General features: G+C 40.8%; 1 protein-coding gene across 2 annotated transcripts; it reads right to left on the bottom strand.

Annotated features, from left to right (window-relative positions):
- Position 1: 1 nt before the first annotated feature.
- On the bottom strand, positions 2-18686 carry kif14 (kinesin family member 14). Of its 2 annotated transcripts, XM_054789308.1 has the most exons (30): positions 17698-18686; positions 16551-16805; positions 16360-16447; positions 15282-15380; positions 15101-15153; positions 14973-15003; positions 14390-14497; positions 14168-14284; positions 13907-14025; positions 13564-13736; positions 12691-12838; positions 11827-11890; positions 11560-11744; positions 11146-11248; positions 10883-11040; positions 10647-10794; positions 10270-10416; positions 9732-9864; positions 9372-9465; positions 9140-9281; positions 8535-8641; positions 7269-7369; positions 6714-6944; positions 6356-6543; positions 5732-5884; positions 5155-5277; positions 4943-5017; positions 1232-1373; positions 881-1111; positions 2-784 (listed from the first exon to the last, which is right to left on the bottom strand). In XM_054789308.1, exons 1-30 carry the CDS (start codon positions 18681-18683, stop codon positions 750-752), a joined length of 4737 nt encoding a protein of 1578 aa, XP_054645283.1. In that variant the 5' UTR covers positions 18684-18686; the 3' UTR covers positions 2-749. The 2 variants fall into 2 exon arrangements, with proteins under 2 accessions (XP_054645283.1, XP_054645282.1); XM_054789307.1 differs by having other exon boundaries at positions 2-1111.
- Positions 18687-18802: the final 116 nt, after the last annotated feature.

Genomic DNA, 18802 nt, shown 5'->3' with positions numbered 1-18802 from the left:
AGTGCACCCTTGTGATAAAATACAAATAGGTAATAAAATATTCGGCAAAACAATGCTTGCACATACTAAAACGTAAATGTAATAACACAACAGAAACCTTGGATGGAAGGATGCAAGCATTTCATTTGAAATAGATGATTTGTCACAACATAAGTTTAGGGAAGGGCTACAGATGTCAACATTTTTCATCATATCAAGTGTCAAAAACGTATCGTGTTGGTAACATGTTTACAATGCTTGTGCAAATACACCATGTGGACTTAACTAAAAAATAGATAAGAGCCTCCGCATTGGAGTGATTATGTTTCACAAGGGTCCAATGAATGGCATGCACCGAGAAAAACAAAACATCTAAGGAGATTGCTGACACTACACACACACACACACACAAACAAACTAAATTGGGTTATGTTCTGACCAACATATAAAAAGTGGTCCAAATCCCTCCATCAGTACCAACAAATGAATGCAACACTGATCAGAAATAAAATGTGACATTGCTGAAACTTGTGGAAACGATGCCACAGCAAATCAACATGTGATGTGGGAGATCACCCCAATCACATCAACCATGAAAAAAAATAAATAAAAATCATATGAAAAAGCAAAATGACACATAAATCCAAGCACCAGATAATTTGGCAAGTGCAAACAAAATTCTGTATTGACTTGGAGAAAGTAGTGCCGGCCGTCTCTGGTGCTACCCAAACTGTTGTTACAGTAACTCCTTCATTATGTAGAGATAAATATTAGACCCAGCGTGGGCTACCATTGGACAGGACGCCTGGAGGGAGGGAATATACAAATGTATTAACACTTCGATTTCGAGCAGCACCGTGAGAGGCTGCACTTTCTTTGGGTAGCCGAGCATCATCTTTGCCTTCATCTGACGTCATCTCGACAGCCGCCTGCTGATCCCAGGGCGCAGATAGAGACTGCAGGGCAGAGTGCAGCTCATCTTGTGCAGCCGTCAGAGCCTGGCCACAGGGTGGATGCAGGGAAAGCACAACTGCTTCTTCCTTGGAGAGACCTCTGATAATCTCATCAACAGCCTTGGCAGAAGAGGAGATGAGCTCTCTGCAGCTGCTGAGCTTGGAGTGCCTATCTTGACCTGGGGGATGGTTGTGTGCAGTGAAGACTTGAAAGTCTCGACAGATCATGATATGCATTGTGAAGTTGAATGCGTTTGTCATCCACACACACAGCAGGGTGCGTGTGTCAGAAGCCTCACCTGTCAGGGTGTTAGACAAAGAGCAGTGCAGCTGCTTGATGGCGTGCTTCAACTTGAACAATGTGGTCGCAGTAGCCCTCAAAGTCTGCAATTTGGAGGCTGAAGTGTCTTCCTCCACATCCTGCAGGTCAGTCTCACTCTCCTGTTTGACACCATAAAAACACAAAAATATATACAGTATACACAAGACAGACGCAAGTGTTTGATGATGGACGCAAACACAGTGAGTGCAGACCTCTGGAGCTATATTAAGTCCAAAAGATTTGTTATTTTTGAAATGGAAAATTCAAGTTTTGATGTTGAATTTCAAAAACTAGGAAATAAAGCAATTCAACTCATCACTTTATGGATGCTATATGTCGTTGAAATGAGGACTTGTCAACGTGTGAGTGTGCATGGTGTGTTGAATGAAGACATGAAACAGTTGAAAACAAAGCTGAAAAAGCTAACAAACATCTATGAGTCAACAGTGTTGCCAACTTGGACATTTTGTCACTAAATCTGGCGACATGACAAACCCTCTTGGCGAATTTTACTCAAAAGCAACTGGCGACTTTTTCTGCCGTCGTCTGAGAGTTTTCTGCTTTTGGTGAAAAAGTGAAAGCACGTATAGTCCTACGGTGTGTGTTCAACCCGCCCAAAGCACTCACAAGCGGTCAGTGCACTGTCAGCTCCCACGTTTCTTAATCTTCATGAAATGACTACTCATTACACTCATTGGGACTGGGTCACTTACCTGTCAGTGTGTCAGAACGTGTGATAAACAAACACATAGTCCTAACTGCAAGATAAAGAGTGGAGGCTGGAGGCGAGTCCGGATGCAATTATTACGCTGTCTCGACTTTGGGAGGCGCTGGCTAAGATCAAATATCAAAAATATTTTATTTTTGATGAAGTGTTGGCCAATTTTAAATTAACAAACCATGACTTGAGTTTATTTGTAGTTGTAAACTTAATTAAGGTGCTTTTTTGTCTCTCCTATGAAATTAGGCTTTTTTTCCCCCCTACAGCATGTTACATCCTATGCAAATAATATGCAAATTAGCCGATGAGGTCATCGAGCAACTTCCATGACAGTCAATAGCGACTTGTTTTACAGAGGATTTGGCAACAGCGCAAGTTGACCAATCAGAAACTCAATGGTCAGCGTCTTCACCGATTTTTGGTGATGCACAGACTATAAAGGGAAAATAAAAGCAGCGAAATGCAACAAAAAGCATACCTTAGAGCAGGCGCACTAAGGCTGCAATGTTAGCATGTAGCTCACAGTGCAGAGCTCCAGTGTACTGTGTATGTAAAAAGTGCACAATAGAGCTTCAGAAAATGGTTGAAAACTAGAATGTAGGACCTTTAACGTGACTGCGTTATCATCCGATGTAACTTTCTCAAAACATTTTTTTATAGCACTCAGTTGAATTTGGACACGGGTAACTGCAAGGCGCGCTGCATGTACAAGCCCTACAAGTATTTGCTTCAGCTTTAACTCAGGTGTGCTTGACAACAGTGACACTGCGGTTGTTAAAACGGCCCTGCGCCTAAATGTGTCGATGAATGGTAAAAGAAAAAAATAGCTAGTTTGGACGGCAAAGATAACGGCAAATAAGACGGTTGGCTGTGAGTGATGTCACTTCATTCAACACATTCATTACCTGAAAGATGGTGGCGAGCGACAGCAGAGAGATAAGCCCTCTGAGCTTTATGCCGGCAATAAAGGCTGAGTGCCATCTTTAATGGGGCTGTTGTGGGATTCAATATGAATTTGTAGCCTTTAAGTTTGTGTGCCGTGAAAGATAGTTTGAGCCTTTTCATTCTCTGTGGCATTGATTGTTTTGTTCAGAAAGCATTTCAGATTTGACTGTTTTATTTACATGTTGAGTTGTATTTTGCTCAAGTCCATACGGTCTTTTCAAAACTCCTCCCATGACTTTGCATATCCTTTTCACCCACTGGCATAGTAAATCTAGTACTGCAGTGCTTCCCATACATTCATTTATTACTAGGGGTGTAACGATTCATTCACTACATCGATGCATACATTTATATTCCTACCGTTCAACTACAACGATATGTGTTCTCAAGTTTCCATTCAGGACAACATATATGTTCATCTAACATCGTTTAAAAGGTAATTAATGGATTGAATCGATACTAGGAAATGAAGCATTGGATTTAAGCACGGCACTTTCCCAGCACTTTTAATGAAAATGAAGTTAAATGTTACAGTCTGCCTGTCGGTGGCGTCATTGTCTTGCGGGTATGTGGTGGTCATGGGAGTTGTAGTTGACCTGTGAAATACAGTTGATTCGCTTCTTCTTCTTTTGGTCAGTTCATTCACTTCATTTAGTATTCATGTGTGACTCATCTGGCCTTATTTGAAACTCCTTTTAATCAACATTTATTAGGGACACAATGCAAAGTAAGGATGTTTTGTACGCCCGGTAGTTTACGGCCCAGAAGCAGTGACACTTAGTGATGTCATCATCCAGCGCGGCGTGTCCAGGTCAAAACATATATGTAGGAATGTTACAAATAAGTTCTGTTACAAATAAAGTCCTATATTTAAGTGATGAAAAAATCGAACAACTGTGCATGCACGCTCCATTAGAGTCCATGGCGACGTCCTTAAAAATGCAATTTTTTCCATATATCAGGTTTTCATTTGTATACAGAAACGTTAAGTGCAACTTTAAACCTTTCAAACTCATGGATCGGCGCTTCAGGACAATACAAGCGGTATGTATGATATAGATTCACTTTAAAATCTATCTGCAGATTAAATTTCAAGAAATGAAATCATCTGATGGTGCAACATATGTTCATTTTGCCCTGGAATTACTGTGTACATGTAATTAGTAGTGTGGCGTGGAAACCAATACAGCATGCTGCTCCAGCATTATTACACTTGATTTTCTTCCCTGGACTTTTTGATGATTAGAGAAATGTAAATGGCTACTCTGTTGACTTTTAAAACAAACGTCAAAGCCTAAGTTATGATATATTTTGTAGTACAGTTGTACTTGCCAAGTCTTGACTCAATGTTAAAGCAAGGGGAACCAAAGGCACTATTTCCCGCTATGAAATCTGCTCTAACTTCTTTAATACTTGGGGCAGAGAAGTGAATGAAGTATCAAATTAAAGTTCTAGTCATGTTTTATCAGACAGAATCACAGACTTGATTTTACATATTTCCAAATTTTGTAACATTCCTAACATATGTGTGCTGCAAAACATGTGTCAGTGTATTCTTGATCATTGCTGCACCATTCTTTCAAATGGCTGCTCTGATCAGGATTATCTGCCCAAAAAAAGCCCCTGCTACAGGTGAGGAAGGTTCAACACCTAATTGAAGAGACCATACCATATTCATTTGCTGAGGAATTTGCATAATGTCCCTGATTGGGTACAAAGTGCAAGTTTGGATTGCACTATTTAAAGTAAATAATTCATCATGGCAAGCTATACCACCCATGCAAATGAAAATTATACAATGATGTTATATGGCCACCCCACACCAGCCGCAATCATGTGCCACAGATAGATTGCAGTCCTGTGGGAAACACTGTACTGTATATAAAAATGAACAAAAAAAGTTGACAATTATGAAACTAAGCAGTAAGGAGCCATAAAAATACAACTTAATATGAAGTAGCAAAGCAGGAGAAAACGCAGTCCTCAACATGTTACCTTTTTATTTAGTTGGTTATGACTCACCGTGATGTGACAATGCATGTAGTTCTGCAAGGAGCGGGCTAAATCAAGTGTCTTGGACTTTAGACACTGCAGCACCTGTAAATAAATAAAGGGCAAACGTTTAGTTTGCCTTGGTTGCACTGGTTCGTAGATGACAGCATGACAACTAATTAAAATTCAATGCTGAAAGAAATAAAACAGGTAGGTTAACAAAAAGGTGGTTGTGATCTTACTGGGCTCCTTGGATAAGCCAACTGAGCGTCTCGCAGCATTTCTCTGGCGATGCAGAGGCTTCCTTCCAGGAGTGAGTGGACACCTTTATTGGCCCCATTAAGCAGATACTCCACACAAGATGCCTGGGGAAAAAAGGCAGGATTGTGATGGTTATTCACATAAGAGTAGAGTGGCACACCTAGTCAAGGCAAGCGCTAAACATCATCACAGATATTTGCCTGTGCACTCAGAAATTTGAACAAAATTGCAACGTTGTTAAAAAGGATTGTGTATTTGGATCTACTTAGCAAAATTTGCAGCATTGTTATGTGATGATACTATCACCCAGAAATATGCATCATAAATGAAAGAATGGCAGGACCATCACACTTTCATGTATTTGTAAGACAATGATTAGTATGCACACTGAACTAGACAAACACGTTCTTATTCAATAACTTCACACGTCCCAATGTCCGGCTTGAGCGCCATAGAACTATTATTCTATTCTTTGGTATTGTTGAACAAGGGGCTTAATTACAGCAGACCCCAGAGCCTGACAGACAGATGCTACTCAGGTATTAATGGTGGTGTTACCTTGCCTGTGGCCTGGGCACTCAGCTCCATAACACTAAGCGGCATTCCTGACAACGCCGCCAGATGGCCAAGTGCAAGTAACGCAGCAGCCAGGCACTGACCACTCTTCTTTCGTGCCTCAGCCACCATTGATGTGATCTCAGACTCACAACCCTGGGTAGAGAGAATATATTAATTTCCAGTGAATAATGGGTGCGCCAAAACTTTAAAAAAATGGTTAAACTGAATTGGATTTAGCTAAGAAAATAGTCGGCATATTCAGGGGGAGGAGGGTCTGTAAATAAATGAAAACACTAAGAATGCAAAAACCCCAACATAGACAAGTGTTTAGATACTGAGGCTTATAAGGAATTTAATTCATTTTCCATATATTCATGTTCTGTTTGAGGCTCAAGGTTGACAATTCCCTGCGCTTGGCCATTTCCATAGACACAGCTCAAACAGCTCAGAGCTAAGACCCGTCAATCAGTGCGTTGCATTTTTATTAACCGCCCTCTGCTATATTCAAAATTATTTTCCACTTCAGATTAATAACACATCTCAAGTATTTCTAATACTGTATAATTGCTCCAGAAAAAAAAAAAAAAAAAAAAAAAGAGACTGAAATGATTTCTTTATGTTCACCTGAATGAGCAGCTGGAGAAATACTCCCATCTTCTTGACTTGGCTCTCGAGTTCCTCAGCGAGGGTGTAGAGTGGACCAGAGGAGGCTTTCACATTGGCCAACCATTGTGTGATGACAAACACTGCACTCTCTGTGGCTGCTGTGGCCTTGATCAGCTGGGTCTGAGCCGACAAGTTACACACAAACACTGACAGCAAGGGGGGGAAAAAAAATAATAATAATGAGAAGAATTTTCTCATTTTTATGACACCATAGTTATCGGGCATCTGTTTGCTAATTGTATAGCCCAGCCTTTATGACAATGACATAGCGCCATCATCTTGTCAAAGTGTCAACACAACCAAGGTTGACTCTCACCGCTGTCTTGGCTGTCATCATCTAAACTGTCGTACAGCTCAGAAATGATCTGGACGGCCGTGTATACCCGGTGCAAATCTGAGGCGAGCCTATCAGCCAGGCTCTCCTCTGTGCCTCCAAAACCTCGTAGACGAGCCACTGATTGGCCCACCAGCTCCTTGCAGATACCAGGCATGGCAGATTCTGTGGTGCTGGAATGTTTGGAGGGCGGTGTGGCCACACCCATTAACCCTGGGAGAGACACACGGTGATCACTTGGGGTGTGAAAAAAAATGACTTCACCAGACATCATTTTTACAACATTGTGTCATATTAAAAAGTCAATTTGTCACATAATCCTCCAGGACTCCGTTTATATTTGAAGTGGCAACACCCTTGGATTACATTTTACTTTAAAAAGGTGCAAGCAAGGTTTGAGTTTGGGAATGCACATCCTCCCTGGTTCCCATTCCAGGTCATATCTTCCCAGAGGAATGACATTACTGGTGTTTCTTATGCCTTTATAATGAGCAATCTGGGAGCAAGAAATCATTCATGTTGTATTATCAGACTTACCATCAGAGTGGGAGGAGCCCTTGAGCAGACTCTGGATGGGATGGACACGGATCTCATAAAGACGCCCTGAGATTCTTTTGCTCTTTAACAAACTCCTGCTCCTGGGAAAAAAAAGACAACAAAAGTAGTTAGCCTATAATTAATATGACATGATTATATTTGTCATGAAACACTGATGATAGAATAAAATGACGTAAAGAGAGAAGACTAGTGAGAGACCACACAGCTTATTTTATGTTTTATTTGTCTTCCAGCTGGAAGAGCATATGACATGAGAGGAATAATAACCACATGGGTCACAGACATTCTGCATGTGTCTCTACATCAGGGGTGTCTGTCTGTCTCTGTCTATCTATACACAGATATATACAGTATACTGTATGTATATACACACACACACACACACACACACACATATGTATACTGTACGTATATATACACACATACACACACACACACACACATATATATATACACACACATATGTGCATATGTATACATATGTGAATTTCCCCGCTGTGGGATAAATAAAGTACAAATACAAATATACATACGTAAATATACATACATATATATACACACACACATATACATACATGTATGTATGTATGTATGTACTGTATGTATGTATGTATATCCATCCATCCATTTTCTATACCGCTTCTCCTCATTAGTGTTGCGGGGGTATGCTGGAGCCTATCCCAGCTGACTTCGGGCGACAGGCAGGGTACACCCTGGACTGGTCGCCAGCCAATCGCAGTATATTATAGTATATATTTTAATTATAGTAAGAGATAGATCATGCCAACTTGTAACTTGCATGCTGTAAGGTGTGTGCACCTCTGATATACAACGTAAATACCCATATTTATAAATATAGCAAAATATAAAAATGTCTACAAATTATAAATATTACACATTTATATATTTCTAAATATATTTTCTATGTTTATAATAGGCGGTAGATCTTTGAGACTTCGTCATTTTAAAAGTAGCCCGCAGGCTGAAAAGGTGCGAGCACACCTGCTTTACATGTTTGGGGGAAACCAACCCACAACCCTTGGCTCGATCTTAGACAATAACTTTTATGAATGCTGGAAAAAGAATAAAGCAGATAAAATAAAGTCTGCAGCAGCATCATGTTATTTTTTTTAAAGAAAAGGAAAAACTCATTGGCGGAATTAAGAGGAAGTATGAGGTAATATACAGTAAGAAATGGTGAAGAGGCTCAATGAGCTGGAGAAGAGTGAGGCGCTGGGAAATTACCTTCGACGTGAGAAGTTGGATGTGGAAGCGGAGGAAGTTGATATATCTTGCTCCCACTCATCATCAGGGTCATAGAACACATCGTCATCCTTTGAAGAAGGGCCGCCCTGTGGAGAAGAGACAGAGCTTTTCACAGAAAATAAGTCTACAAGTATTTTCAAAAACACACATTTCCCCCACTCCAGTCCACGTAAAGACACATTCACTGGTTGTCATGCGTATTTTGGCCAATCAGAAGCCTGAAAAATCAACCACAGCTAACTTGGTCACGCATTATAACGCTGCTGTTCATCAATATAGTGAGTATGAGATGTACAATAACGTGTATATTATCTTTAAAATCAGCACCCGCTTACACAATAAATCGCTTGTGTGTGTGATAAGACGCACACATGCATGAAATGAAACTGTTGTTAAATGAGATTTAAAACACATGAGATAATGTGGCACGTTTCTTATTACACAAACCAAAAAGCTGTCTTTTTGGACAATAGGCTATACTTGTTTGAGATATATCACAGACAATTGCATTAAAATAATCATCATTAACATAACCCACAAATCCGAGTCAAAATCTCAAAACATACAAAGTAGTTACAACAAACCTGCTCAAGTTCCCTCATGGCAGCCATGTTGTTTTGAAATTTGTCAATGCTCCAGAAAGTAGAGATCCCCAGTTTTGTGTTTTGGACCCGCACCTGCAGCACATCCCTTTGGCCTTGGCTCCCATCGTCTGAGCTTTCGTGTCTACAAGTACAGAATGATCAGAATTGAAGTCCACGTTATCCAGATCTCAAATATATTTTACAAATATATTTTTGTACTTTTTGTTTATACCTGCTGAAAACAGTGTTTTTCTTCAAGTTAGCACTGATCTTATTGGCTTCCTCAATCATCAAGGACAGTTTCATAGCATCCCAGCGTGGTGATACTACAATAAAAACACATCAAATATATTTTGCATAGTTTTGCACTGATGATGATGATATCCGGCTATCATCATTGAGTGTTATGTTGGACTGCTAAGTCATTGTCAAAATATAACAGTCCAATAATCTGTCTTCTTCTCTTTCTCAAATCAACAAACAGCAAGGCTATCGTTTGTATCACATTCTGGCCAAGAGACACGATATTCGATGGTTCAGGCCAAAGATCATAAAGGTGAAAAATCATAATGGATCAGGAAATATCACTCACCATCTCTAGGCGTGTGGTTTACTCTCATGGCCCTTTTCTTCTGCATCTCTTCAAGCTCTTTGCCAAGCTTTCTCTTCTCTGCCTCCAACGCGTCCACAATCCTTGCTTGACACACATGGTGTTCCTCCATCACCTACAGTGAATACATAATAGTGATGAACATTAAACTTGTTGTGTGAAAAAGGTCTGTAGTCGCAATATTGAATGAAAGAGGGCAAAAATAATTTTACTCATCTTGAACATAGACATTCAAAAATTCCCCACTTTGAACCTTTAACCCTTGGCTGTCTATCATTTGTGGCCACATTTAAACCAGGTGTACACGTAACATTGCGTAATGTGAAAGGACAGTGCCACACTGGAAGCTGCATATGCATGTAAAGGCTTTAACTTGATATCCTCCAGGATCCACCTTTATTTAAAAGACCTGGTGTGTGTAGGAGTATTATTCCACATTTTATCTGGAACAAAAAACCTGCCCTGCACAATACCAGCCAACTTTCCACTTTCAAGTGAAATTGTTAGTCTAAACCCTGACCTGGGTCTCCATATGGAGACGGAGGCGTTTCTTATGAGAGTCCACCTCCTGCTCCAGCTCGAGCTTGGCCATCTTCAGTTCTTCCATCTGGCTGGCCACCCTCTGCTGGTCGAGCACCTGGAGACGCTTGCGCTCATTTTCCTCGTTCTGAATGAATGACATTTTTGGTATAACTCAGGACTGGTGGAAAAGACAGCACAGATACAGTATGTTGGTCCAACAGTCAGCTAAAAGGTACTATAAAAAGAATCAGTGCAAGTGAGTCAGAAACAGTACCGTTGCAATCAATGCAAATAGAAACCAAAGAATAACAAAAAATAAAAGTCTGAATGTTCTGTTTTTTCATTCTTGTGGCCATAGACAAAATTTTTCTGTACCAGCTCTTTTTCCAGTACTCGGATTCTGCCCTCATATAGGGCCTTCTGGTCAGACAGCTCTTTTTCGGCCACCTCTTTGGCCATCTGGATTCCCTGCATCATTTCCTTTTTGGCCTTCACATGAGCCTCTTCAATTTCTGCCTCCAGCCTGGGACACAAAAATATGACTCAAAAGGGAATTCCGCCCCAAAAACACCAATATAGGTCAGGATAAACTTTTTTTCCCTTCTACTTACTTAGCTCTCTGAGCCGTGAGCAGCTCATTTTTGGCAAACTCAAAGTCTTTGTGGCCGTCACCTGCACCTGTCCAACACGACACCCGCTTGCCACTCTGCACCTCTGCCGGATGGTTGAAACGCAAGTAATGGTCTCCTCCAAGAATCACCCTGTCTCCCTGGAAACAAACATTAAGAAATAGGACATACAGTATTTATAAAATAGGACAAAGAGACAGATTTGATTCCAACGTACACAAATGAGATATTTGTCATATACTTACATGGTGCAGAACGGTGGATTTTGAGATTAAGTTCCCATTCACAAAAGTCTTGGCATTTTCCATGGGAGTGATGCTGACGGTACCATGGGTGTTGGTTATAATACTGGAACAAGGAAAAAAAAACATTATATTTTTGGTGTGGGTGCATATGAAGGTGTGGTGCCATTGTTTTATGGTAAGATACTGCATTTATTTGACTTTTTCCTTCATTTGTCATGATTTTTTATGAAATATCTGCACATGCACACAGGAGATGGATATCTCAGAGGATGTACAATCTGATGCTCAGGCTTGTGCATGGTCGCTACTCTATTTCGTAAAACAATAGGTTTATAATTACAGTTGCAGCTTGCAGGGGTCTAGAACGCCTTTTGTCGAACAAAATTCGAGTGTCCCTATTGCTTGATTTCTCACCAGTGCTGGTCAGCAATGAGGGCTCCAGTCAGCTGGATGTCGTGGGAGGAGTCAGACTTGAGTTTGCCCACAGTGGTTCGACCCTCTTTGATCATGTAGAGAAGCATTTCAGACAGCTGAGGGTCCTCGTTCAGGTTCACCAGATTGGGCAGACGGTTGTCCACTTTAAATGTCACGCCTGATTTCTGCAAACATGAACAGCAAAAAAGGGGTTTATGTATCGTTTCACCTTTTGAGGCTGTAGATGTTCTGCTCAGTGCAACATACCTGCAACTCTTTTGTTTCTTCCCGTTTGTGAATTTCAGCTTGCTCCAGTTTCTCTCTCCATGCCCTACATTTTTCAATAAAAAAAAATAAAAATAATTTTAAAAAAAATCGATCAACTGATGTGTGCCTCTTAACAATTTCAAGATTCCCGTTAAATTAAATGTCACAAAAGGAAAATATTTTAATTACAAAAAGGAAAAATGATGGCTATGATGTGTGTTTATACTGAAGATTAAATGAATCTAAAGTATAATCAATATTACTTCAAGTTAATGCAGCACAGTCTTTAAAAGTCAACACATTTCATAGGAAATAAGTAGGACTGTCAAATGATTTAAAATTGTAATCACATTCATCACAGCTTTGAAACTATGATTAATCTGAAATATGCCCGTTTTTACTGTATTTTATTAACAAAACGATAAATGACAGGACACAATTATGTATATTTGTATGTCTTACAAGCTCCAAATGAACTGAAATTGTAAATCAAGCTAAAAAAAAAAAAAAAAAACATCTATTGCCTAACAGTAGTCAATGTAATAGTAGCAGAACATTTGAATCACTTTAACTTTGTTAATGACGGCTTGCCTTGGTGGTGTCTTCACACCACCACATTTTTAGCTGAATGCACACTATGCCTCTCTCTGCCATCATAACAGAGAGGTGTGTCTTACCATGATGCACATGTGTTAATTATGTGAAAAAGTGTAACCTAATTAATGAATTAAATTAGCTACTGCCATTAACCCCTGATTTTTGACAGCCTTAGAAATTTTTCCATCAATTTGGACTTGTTAATATCCCACTATGCAATAAAAGATAGAGGAGTAAAATAAAGATAGTCCTGATGGTGATGCTGACCTGTTGGCCTCCACCATTTCTCTTTCTTGCTGGCAGAGTTTGTTTTTCAGCGCAGTGATCTCCTGCTGAAACAGCATGACGCGCTCTGGTTGGATACCCTGGGTGCTCGCTTGGGCCGCCCGCAGCTTCTCCACCTCTGCTTTCAGCTCTGAGCAACAAGCATTGGTTTCAAACTATACGTAAATGTGTTCACGCCAGTATGAAATCACAGCGTTAGAAAACTCAACAAGTGACTCCGGACAAAAGTTCAGCTCATCAAAAAAGCATTACGGACCTAACATTGACCCAAATTCTAACCTCTGAGTCACATCCACATTGATTTTCATACTGTGTCAGGGGACGGGAGAGAAATCCACAGCATGAGCTCGCCTTCGTGCTAAAAACGTCAAACGGCAGCCTGATGATCTAATGAAAAATAATACTTGCATGACAGTTATCCGCCATGTGCGGCTGACAGTGCATAAATATGGCCCAGAGGCAAGGTTAGGGCCCGGCCCTTAATTGAAGTGGGTAGTGCATAAGCTGGTGATGGATAGATGGGCAGACAGGAGGGCATGAGGGAGAGAGAGGAGATCAAGAGCAAGACATAAATAGAAAAGTAAAGATTCACATATAAAGAAAGAGCAATGAGGAGAACATGCAAAGAGGTGACAGACACATGTAGTGTAGGAGTGAATCTCAAATAACACAAAAACCAGTAAACAAAAAACACAAAGTCTATCAGGAGATGAATATGGCAGCAAGGTGCGAGTGGCAAGGTCAACACACAACAGGTCATTCACACAAGCTACATAACAGTCCATTTCACTCAAATCACTGCGGCCCAAATGTCAACTAGTTCAAACCAGCTTTTAAAACATTTGCATATCTGACCTCGGATTAGCTTGGCACTTGTGTCCTCATTGACCTTGGCCACATTTATGATGGTGCGGGCCTGTTGGGCGTATCGCAGAGTGCTTAGGCTTTCCTCCACACTGCTGGCTGCTGGGCTCAGCGTGGCAATCATGGCTGTCTTGGAGTTGCCACCAAGGCTCTCCTTTAACAGCCTTAAGGAGAGGTAAAGGTGAGTGAGGGTGTTGTATGTACAGCATACTACAATTATTTCCTCATAGGAGACCAATTGGTCTTGGCAAAAGCCTGATTGATTAAGGTATGAGTCTACGGATTCTTATTACATTCCGACTAATTATTTTAACAAGACAGCCAGTTCTCTCACCATGTGAGGACAGACTCTCGATAAGGTATGAAGACCTTCTTTGTGGTTAGAGCTTGCTCAGCCAGTGCAGAGATGACCTTTCCCAGTGTGTGTAGAGATTTGTTGATGCTGGCACCCTCCTGTAATGATACAAATAAAATCCAAGAAAATAAAAGTACCATTGGTGATTTTTTTTTAATGCAAATGTAAAAATAACATTTTATTTGAAATGCAGCAAGAAACTGAAAACATTTGAACTGGTGTTTGAAAAACTCTTTGTACCCTGAGTCGCTCTCCGCTTGTCTGTGCTGAGTTACAACGTTCGCTGCCTGCCAGATCCACCAAGTTGATCCTACTGGTGATGTTGTGGTCATGTTCTTCTCCCTCCACAAACTCCGTCTATGAACCAGCACATGCACACTCAAATGTATGGCTTTTATGGCATGAAGACATTTTATTTTGCAGATACTGTACATGCAATCAAGTGACGAAGACATTCAGTACCTTAGTCTGAGTCATTACAAGAGTAAAGACAGAGTGCGACCTGGAACTCTTGTCATTCATTCCAGTGGCAGCTGTTGCTCTCTGCTTGTTTCCCAGTTCCAGCCACCCCTGCAAAAACGACATAGCCAGTTATTACATCACTGTCTGGGGTTACAGGAAAGTACTGGTTGCCTACACAACACCCCCCTGCGGTGTCCGAAAATACTGAATTTCCTGTACATTATCTTTGTTGATGCTAATTTCTCCTACGTTACACTCTTCCGCACTGTGTATGCTAATGGCCCTGCCTCCACCCACTGAGGCAAAGAGACTACAACTGACAAAAGGGCTCACTCCGTTCATGCCGTTGTTCTATGGCACAAATGTGCCAAGGTGCTGAAACCAATGCACTGAGTGAACTTTCTTCCTGCCTATTTGGAGACGGGAAATGAGGAAAACAGACGCACATGCACATGGCAGTATATTGAGACCGGCAAAATGATCAGACTTTTTTTTTTCGGAACAAGAAATCTTGTCACGAATTAATCTTGTGACACCCCCAATAATCAATTTTTAGGAATCCGTAGTATAAAAATAGGCTTACCTGAATATCGTTGTAAGAGCTCACAATGTTTCTGTTAAAGAAATAAATCAATGACTGTCAGCACTTTTAAAAAAAATAAAAAATACATTTGACATCCTGAAAGATTAAAAAAAGTCATGTGTTCTTACGCAGAGAGGTCTGCAACATAAGGTCCATGGATTGGATGCTCCCTCACCCTCAGCTGAAATCACAAAACTTCACATTATTTTAAAAGGTCATCGATGACAACCATGTTTAAATATGAAAAGGTGTGCATCAGTGGCAGAAAAAAAACAACACCAAAATAATCACAACTTTTGTTGTACTTACAGGCATCCTCCTCTGGTTAGGGTCATCTCTGGTCACCAGGAGGTCATGGATCTTCTCATTGTACACTTCAAAGTAGCTCATCTCTACATGACATTTGACCTAGGACGCAACACCCAGTATGAATGGTTGTCTAATTTGTTCCTCTAAATAAGGTAACTGCCGTAGAAACACCTCTCAGTATGATTCAATGGATCACGGCAAAACAACAACCACAATGATAAAATGTTACATTACTGACAATGTCAACCAGACGTGAGCGTCATTGTCTTTGCAAATGGAAGAATCTTTACACACACTGTACTGGATTTCATTTGATTATGCAGGTTAAATCATTACCAATAAAGTTGGAATCATTTCAATGATCCTGCACACGCATACACACACAAAAATTGAAAAATGATCGCAATCTCCATTCACATTAACATGCAATCTAATTTCTAAATATTGATACATTTTTTAATATATATTTTACTTAAAAAGCTGCATCACAAAGTGTAATTTTATTCAAGGGCAGCCACTTGCTCCTCAAACTCCCCATCCCACATCAAGCCTGACCAGCCAGGGCAGCGGCACCAACTCACCCTGGCGTATTGGCAATCAATTATCACCTTGTGGGAGAAGCAAGCACATTAATGAATAGATGTTTCTTAAATAAGTATATGAATGTATTGCAGAGTGAGCGAGCACGTCTTTTTTTTTTTTTTTTTTTAAACGTTTTTACTTTATTTTGTCTTTCTGTTCATTTCTATGGAAAAAAAAAAGTCCCCATCAACTGTCCTTCGAGGACCTCACATGAAAAACATCAGAAAGGGCATTGACAGGAGTTTCATAGTAATGATAATAATAATAATAATAATAATGAAAAGGATTTCTTTAAAACGAAATACATGGCCCTGAACGTGAATGACGTGCATTGGTGGGGAAAAAAAAAACTGTCCGAGAGAATTGCAACCTCAATTCTAAGCAAAAATAAATAATAAATCAGCATCCACATTTTTTGCAGGATCAAAAAAAACTATCCTGCAACATGAAGTTAAAATGAATACTCTGAGGAGACATAAAAGTGACAACAAATTACCTGCTCATTTTCCATGGAGGAAAGCTTTGAAAAAAGTTCCTGGCAGAAGCGAGGGATGACTCCGGCCTCCTCTCCGAAGCCCATCATCCTGCCACAACAACATTTAAGCTTGACAAACATTTCAAACTCTCCATTCATGCACACAATTAACAAAGGTGTAAGGAAATCAGAAAAAAAAACCCAACACTCACGTGTATGATTTTCCAGAGCCAGTTTGACCATAGGCAAACAGGCAAGTGTTAAATCCGTCAAAGGCCCTGAGCAGCAGAGGTTTAGCCAGAGTCTCGTACACCATCTGCTGGCTAGCAAAGGAGGGGTCTCTCAAATCCACCGAGCACAGGGAAAAGTCATAGGTGAAGGAATAGCTCTGTTTGGAGTCTGGATGCTGCACAACGGTCTCGTGACCCGTCATGAAGATCACCTGTGAGGCCTTTTCTGCCTTCTCTCTGTGACGGAAAAGTGGTGGTTCACCCAAAAAGGACAACAAATATTAAAGGCACCTTTGAAACGTGGAATTGGGTTTAGTTTGATTTGTGTGGAAAATATTCACCCTTTCCATATCCCTTTTTTCTTTTTTTTTTGCTTTAAATGAAATAATTACGAGTCTTAAAACACCTTTAACTAAAAGATAAGGTATAATGCTGTGAACAAAGTAAATCGCTTTTTTTTTTTTTTTTAAATACAGTATCATCAAATCAAATTTCATTCTTTATGCAACACAGCATACACACTCACACACTTGGAGCAAATAATTTCAACAGCCTGCACCATTATTGACATTCATCTACAAACCATGTGTATGTGGTCGTGTTTAGACTTTTGCCCCCCAGAATACCGGAAGGGAAGTGGCTGTAGGTCGCATTGCTGCAACACAGCAATAACACAAAGCTTTGTCTTTAAAATAAATATATGGATCTAATGTGCCTTTTTACAAAATAGAAAAAAAACCCATTAAACTATCTAAGTGATCCCGCCACCCCCCACATCCTTTGATTTTTCAGTATGCATCCCCAACTGTAAAAAGTTTGCACACCTCTGCAGTAAAGTAACTTTAGTTGCAGATCTGGATGCTGGCTCCTAATTTCTCTGTGAACATTACATGAACCCTAAATGAAACAAACAGCATTTGCAGGAGAAGTGAACCAACTAAAGTGATGATTCACATTAGGATCAATCAGCCTGCAGGTCAAGCACTTCCTTAATCCAATAGTCAAGCACTTTTCAAATCTTTGAATATGCAGCATTCGAATGACAGCATTTTCAAACATTTCAAGCACCTGCAGGTGGACTGTATATATTGTAAATGTTGTGTTTGACTGCAATAATGTCAACACAAACCTGGCATTGAAAGGCCGCACACGGACTGCAACAGTCACTGCACTGTTCTCCATCTTAAGCGAGTCCTGTGGCTTGGAGACCTCACTGGGACGAGACAAGGACTGCTGAGAAGGTGCTGGAGCTGAGGTGGAGGTCCTGGTGATGTCTGCTTTTAAGGCTGGGGCCCCTGCAGTGGCCTTCACCTGTACCTGTGTTGCTGTGTTGGCTTTCAGCACACCTGCCTTACTTAGTCGAGGAGTTGGGACCGGTTTGGTGACATCTGCTGGCTTCCTGGATTTTGACCTGTCCAGACTTGCAGATTTGACCAGCACCGGTTTAGGAGTTTCTTTTACAGTGAGTTTCTCAAAAACGTCTCTTCGTGCGGCGATCTTTCCAAACGGTGTCTTTTTGGTGGGCGTTTTGAATGTGTGGGCCTGCTCACCCTGCAGCCTACCTGAGGAGGAGGATGGCGTCTTGTCCTGTGCCAGGCTCCCTTGCGTTTCCGGGTGATTTGAGGCTTTACTCGCCGTCTCTCTCAAGCTGATAGAACGGTACAAAGTGGGAGTCCTTCCGTTGAATTCCTGGAGGATTTTCGGCGTTGTGTGTGAGCCCACACCGGCGACAAGAGCATTTTTATCCACAGAGGGTGTCTTGGTCCTCCGTTGCAGGGTCAGTCTCTTTTCCGGGGCTGCTGTCACATTATTATGACTGCTTTCCACCGCCGTGTCCTCCGCGCTATCAGCTCCGGTCTTTCGCCGTGACCTCCTCTGAAGTGTGAGCCGACCTCGGTAGGGTGTCTGTCCGCTTTTTGACAGTGCAGGGATGACATACGTCCGATTCATGGTGCTGCTTTTATCTCTGTCCTCAAACGCAGCGTCATCGGACTTGGAGAGCGTCTTGACTGCTTTTCTTTCGGTCAAAAACTCTCTGCCTGGTGTCCTGGTTGTCGACATTAGGTGGTCGTTGTAAGCTGTGTGCTTCCTAGTCTGTACGCTGAATAATGACATTTTTTGACGACGGCTGAGAACAAGATAAAAAAAAAACTACAAAAAAAGATAATTTGTTTGCTTGAATAATAATCGCAAGCAGTAATTCAAAGAAGAAAGTACCTCCATTTAAATAAAAC

The sequence above is a fragment of the Dunckerocampus dactyliophorus genome, chromosome 10 (genome assembly GCF_027744805.1).
Source record: "Dunckerocampus dactyliophorus isolate RoL2022-P2 chromosome 10, RoL_Ddac_1.1, whole genome shotgun sequence".
Taxonomy (NCBI): Eukaryota; Metazoa; Chordata; class Actinopteri; order Syngnathiformes; family Syngnathidae; genus Dunckerocampus; species Dunckerocampus dactyliophorus.
The sequence above is the reverse complement of the archived record's forward strand: the minus strand, read 5'-3'. Positions and strand labels throughout refer to the sequence as shown.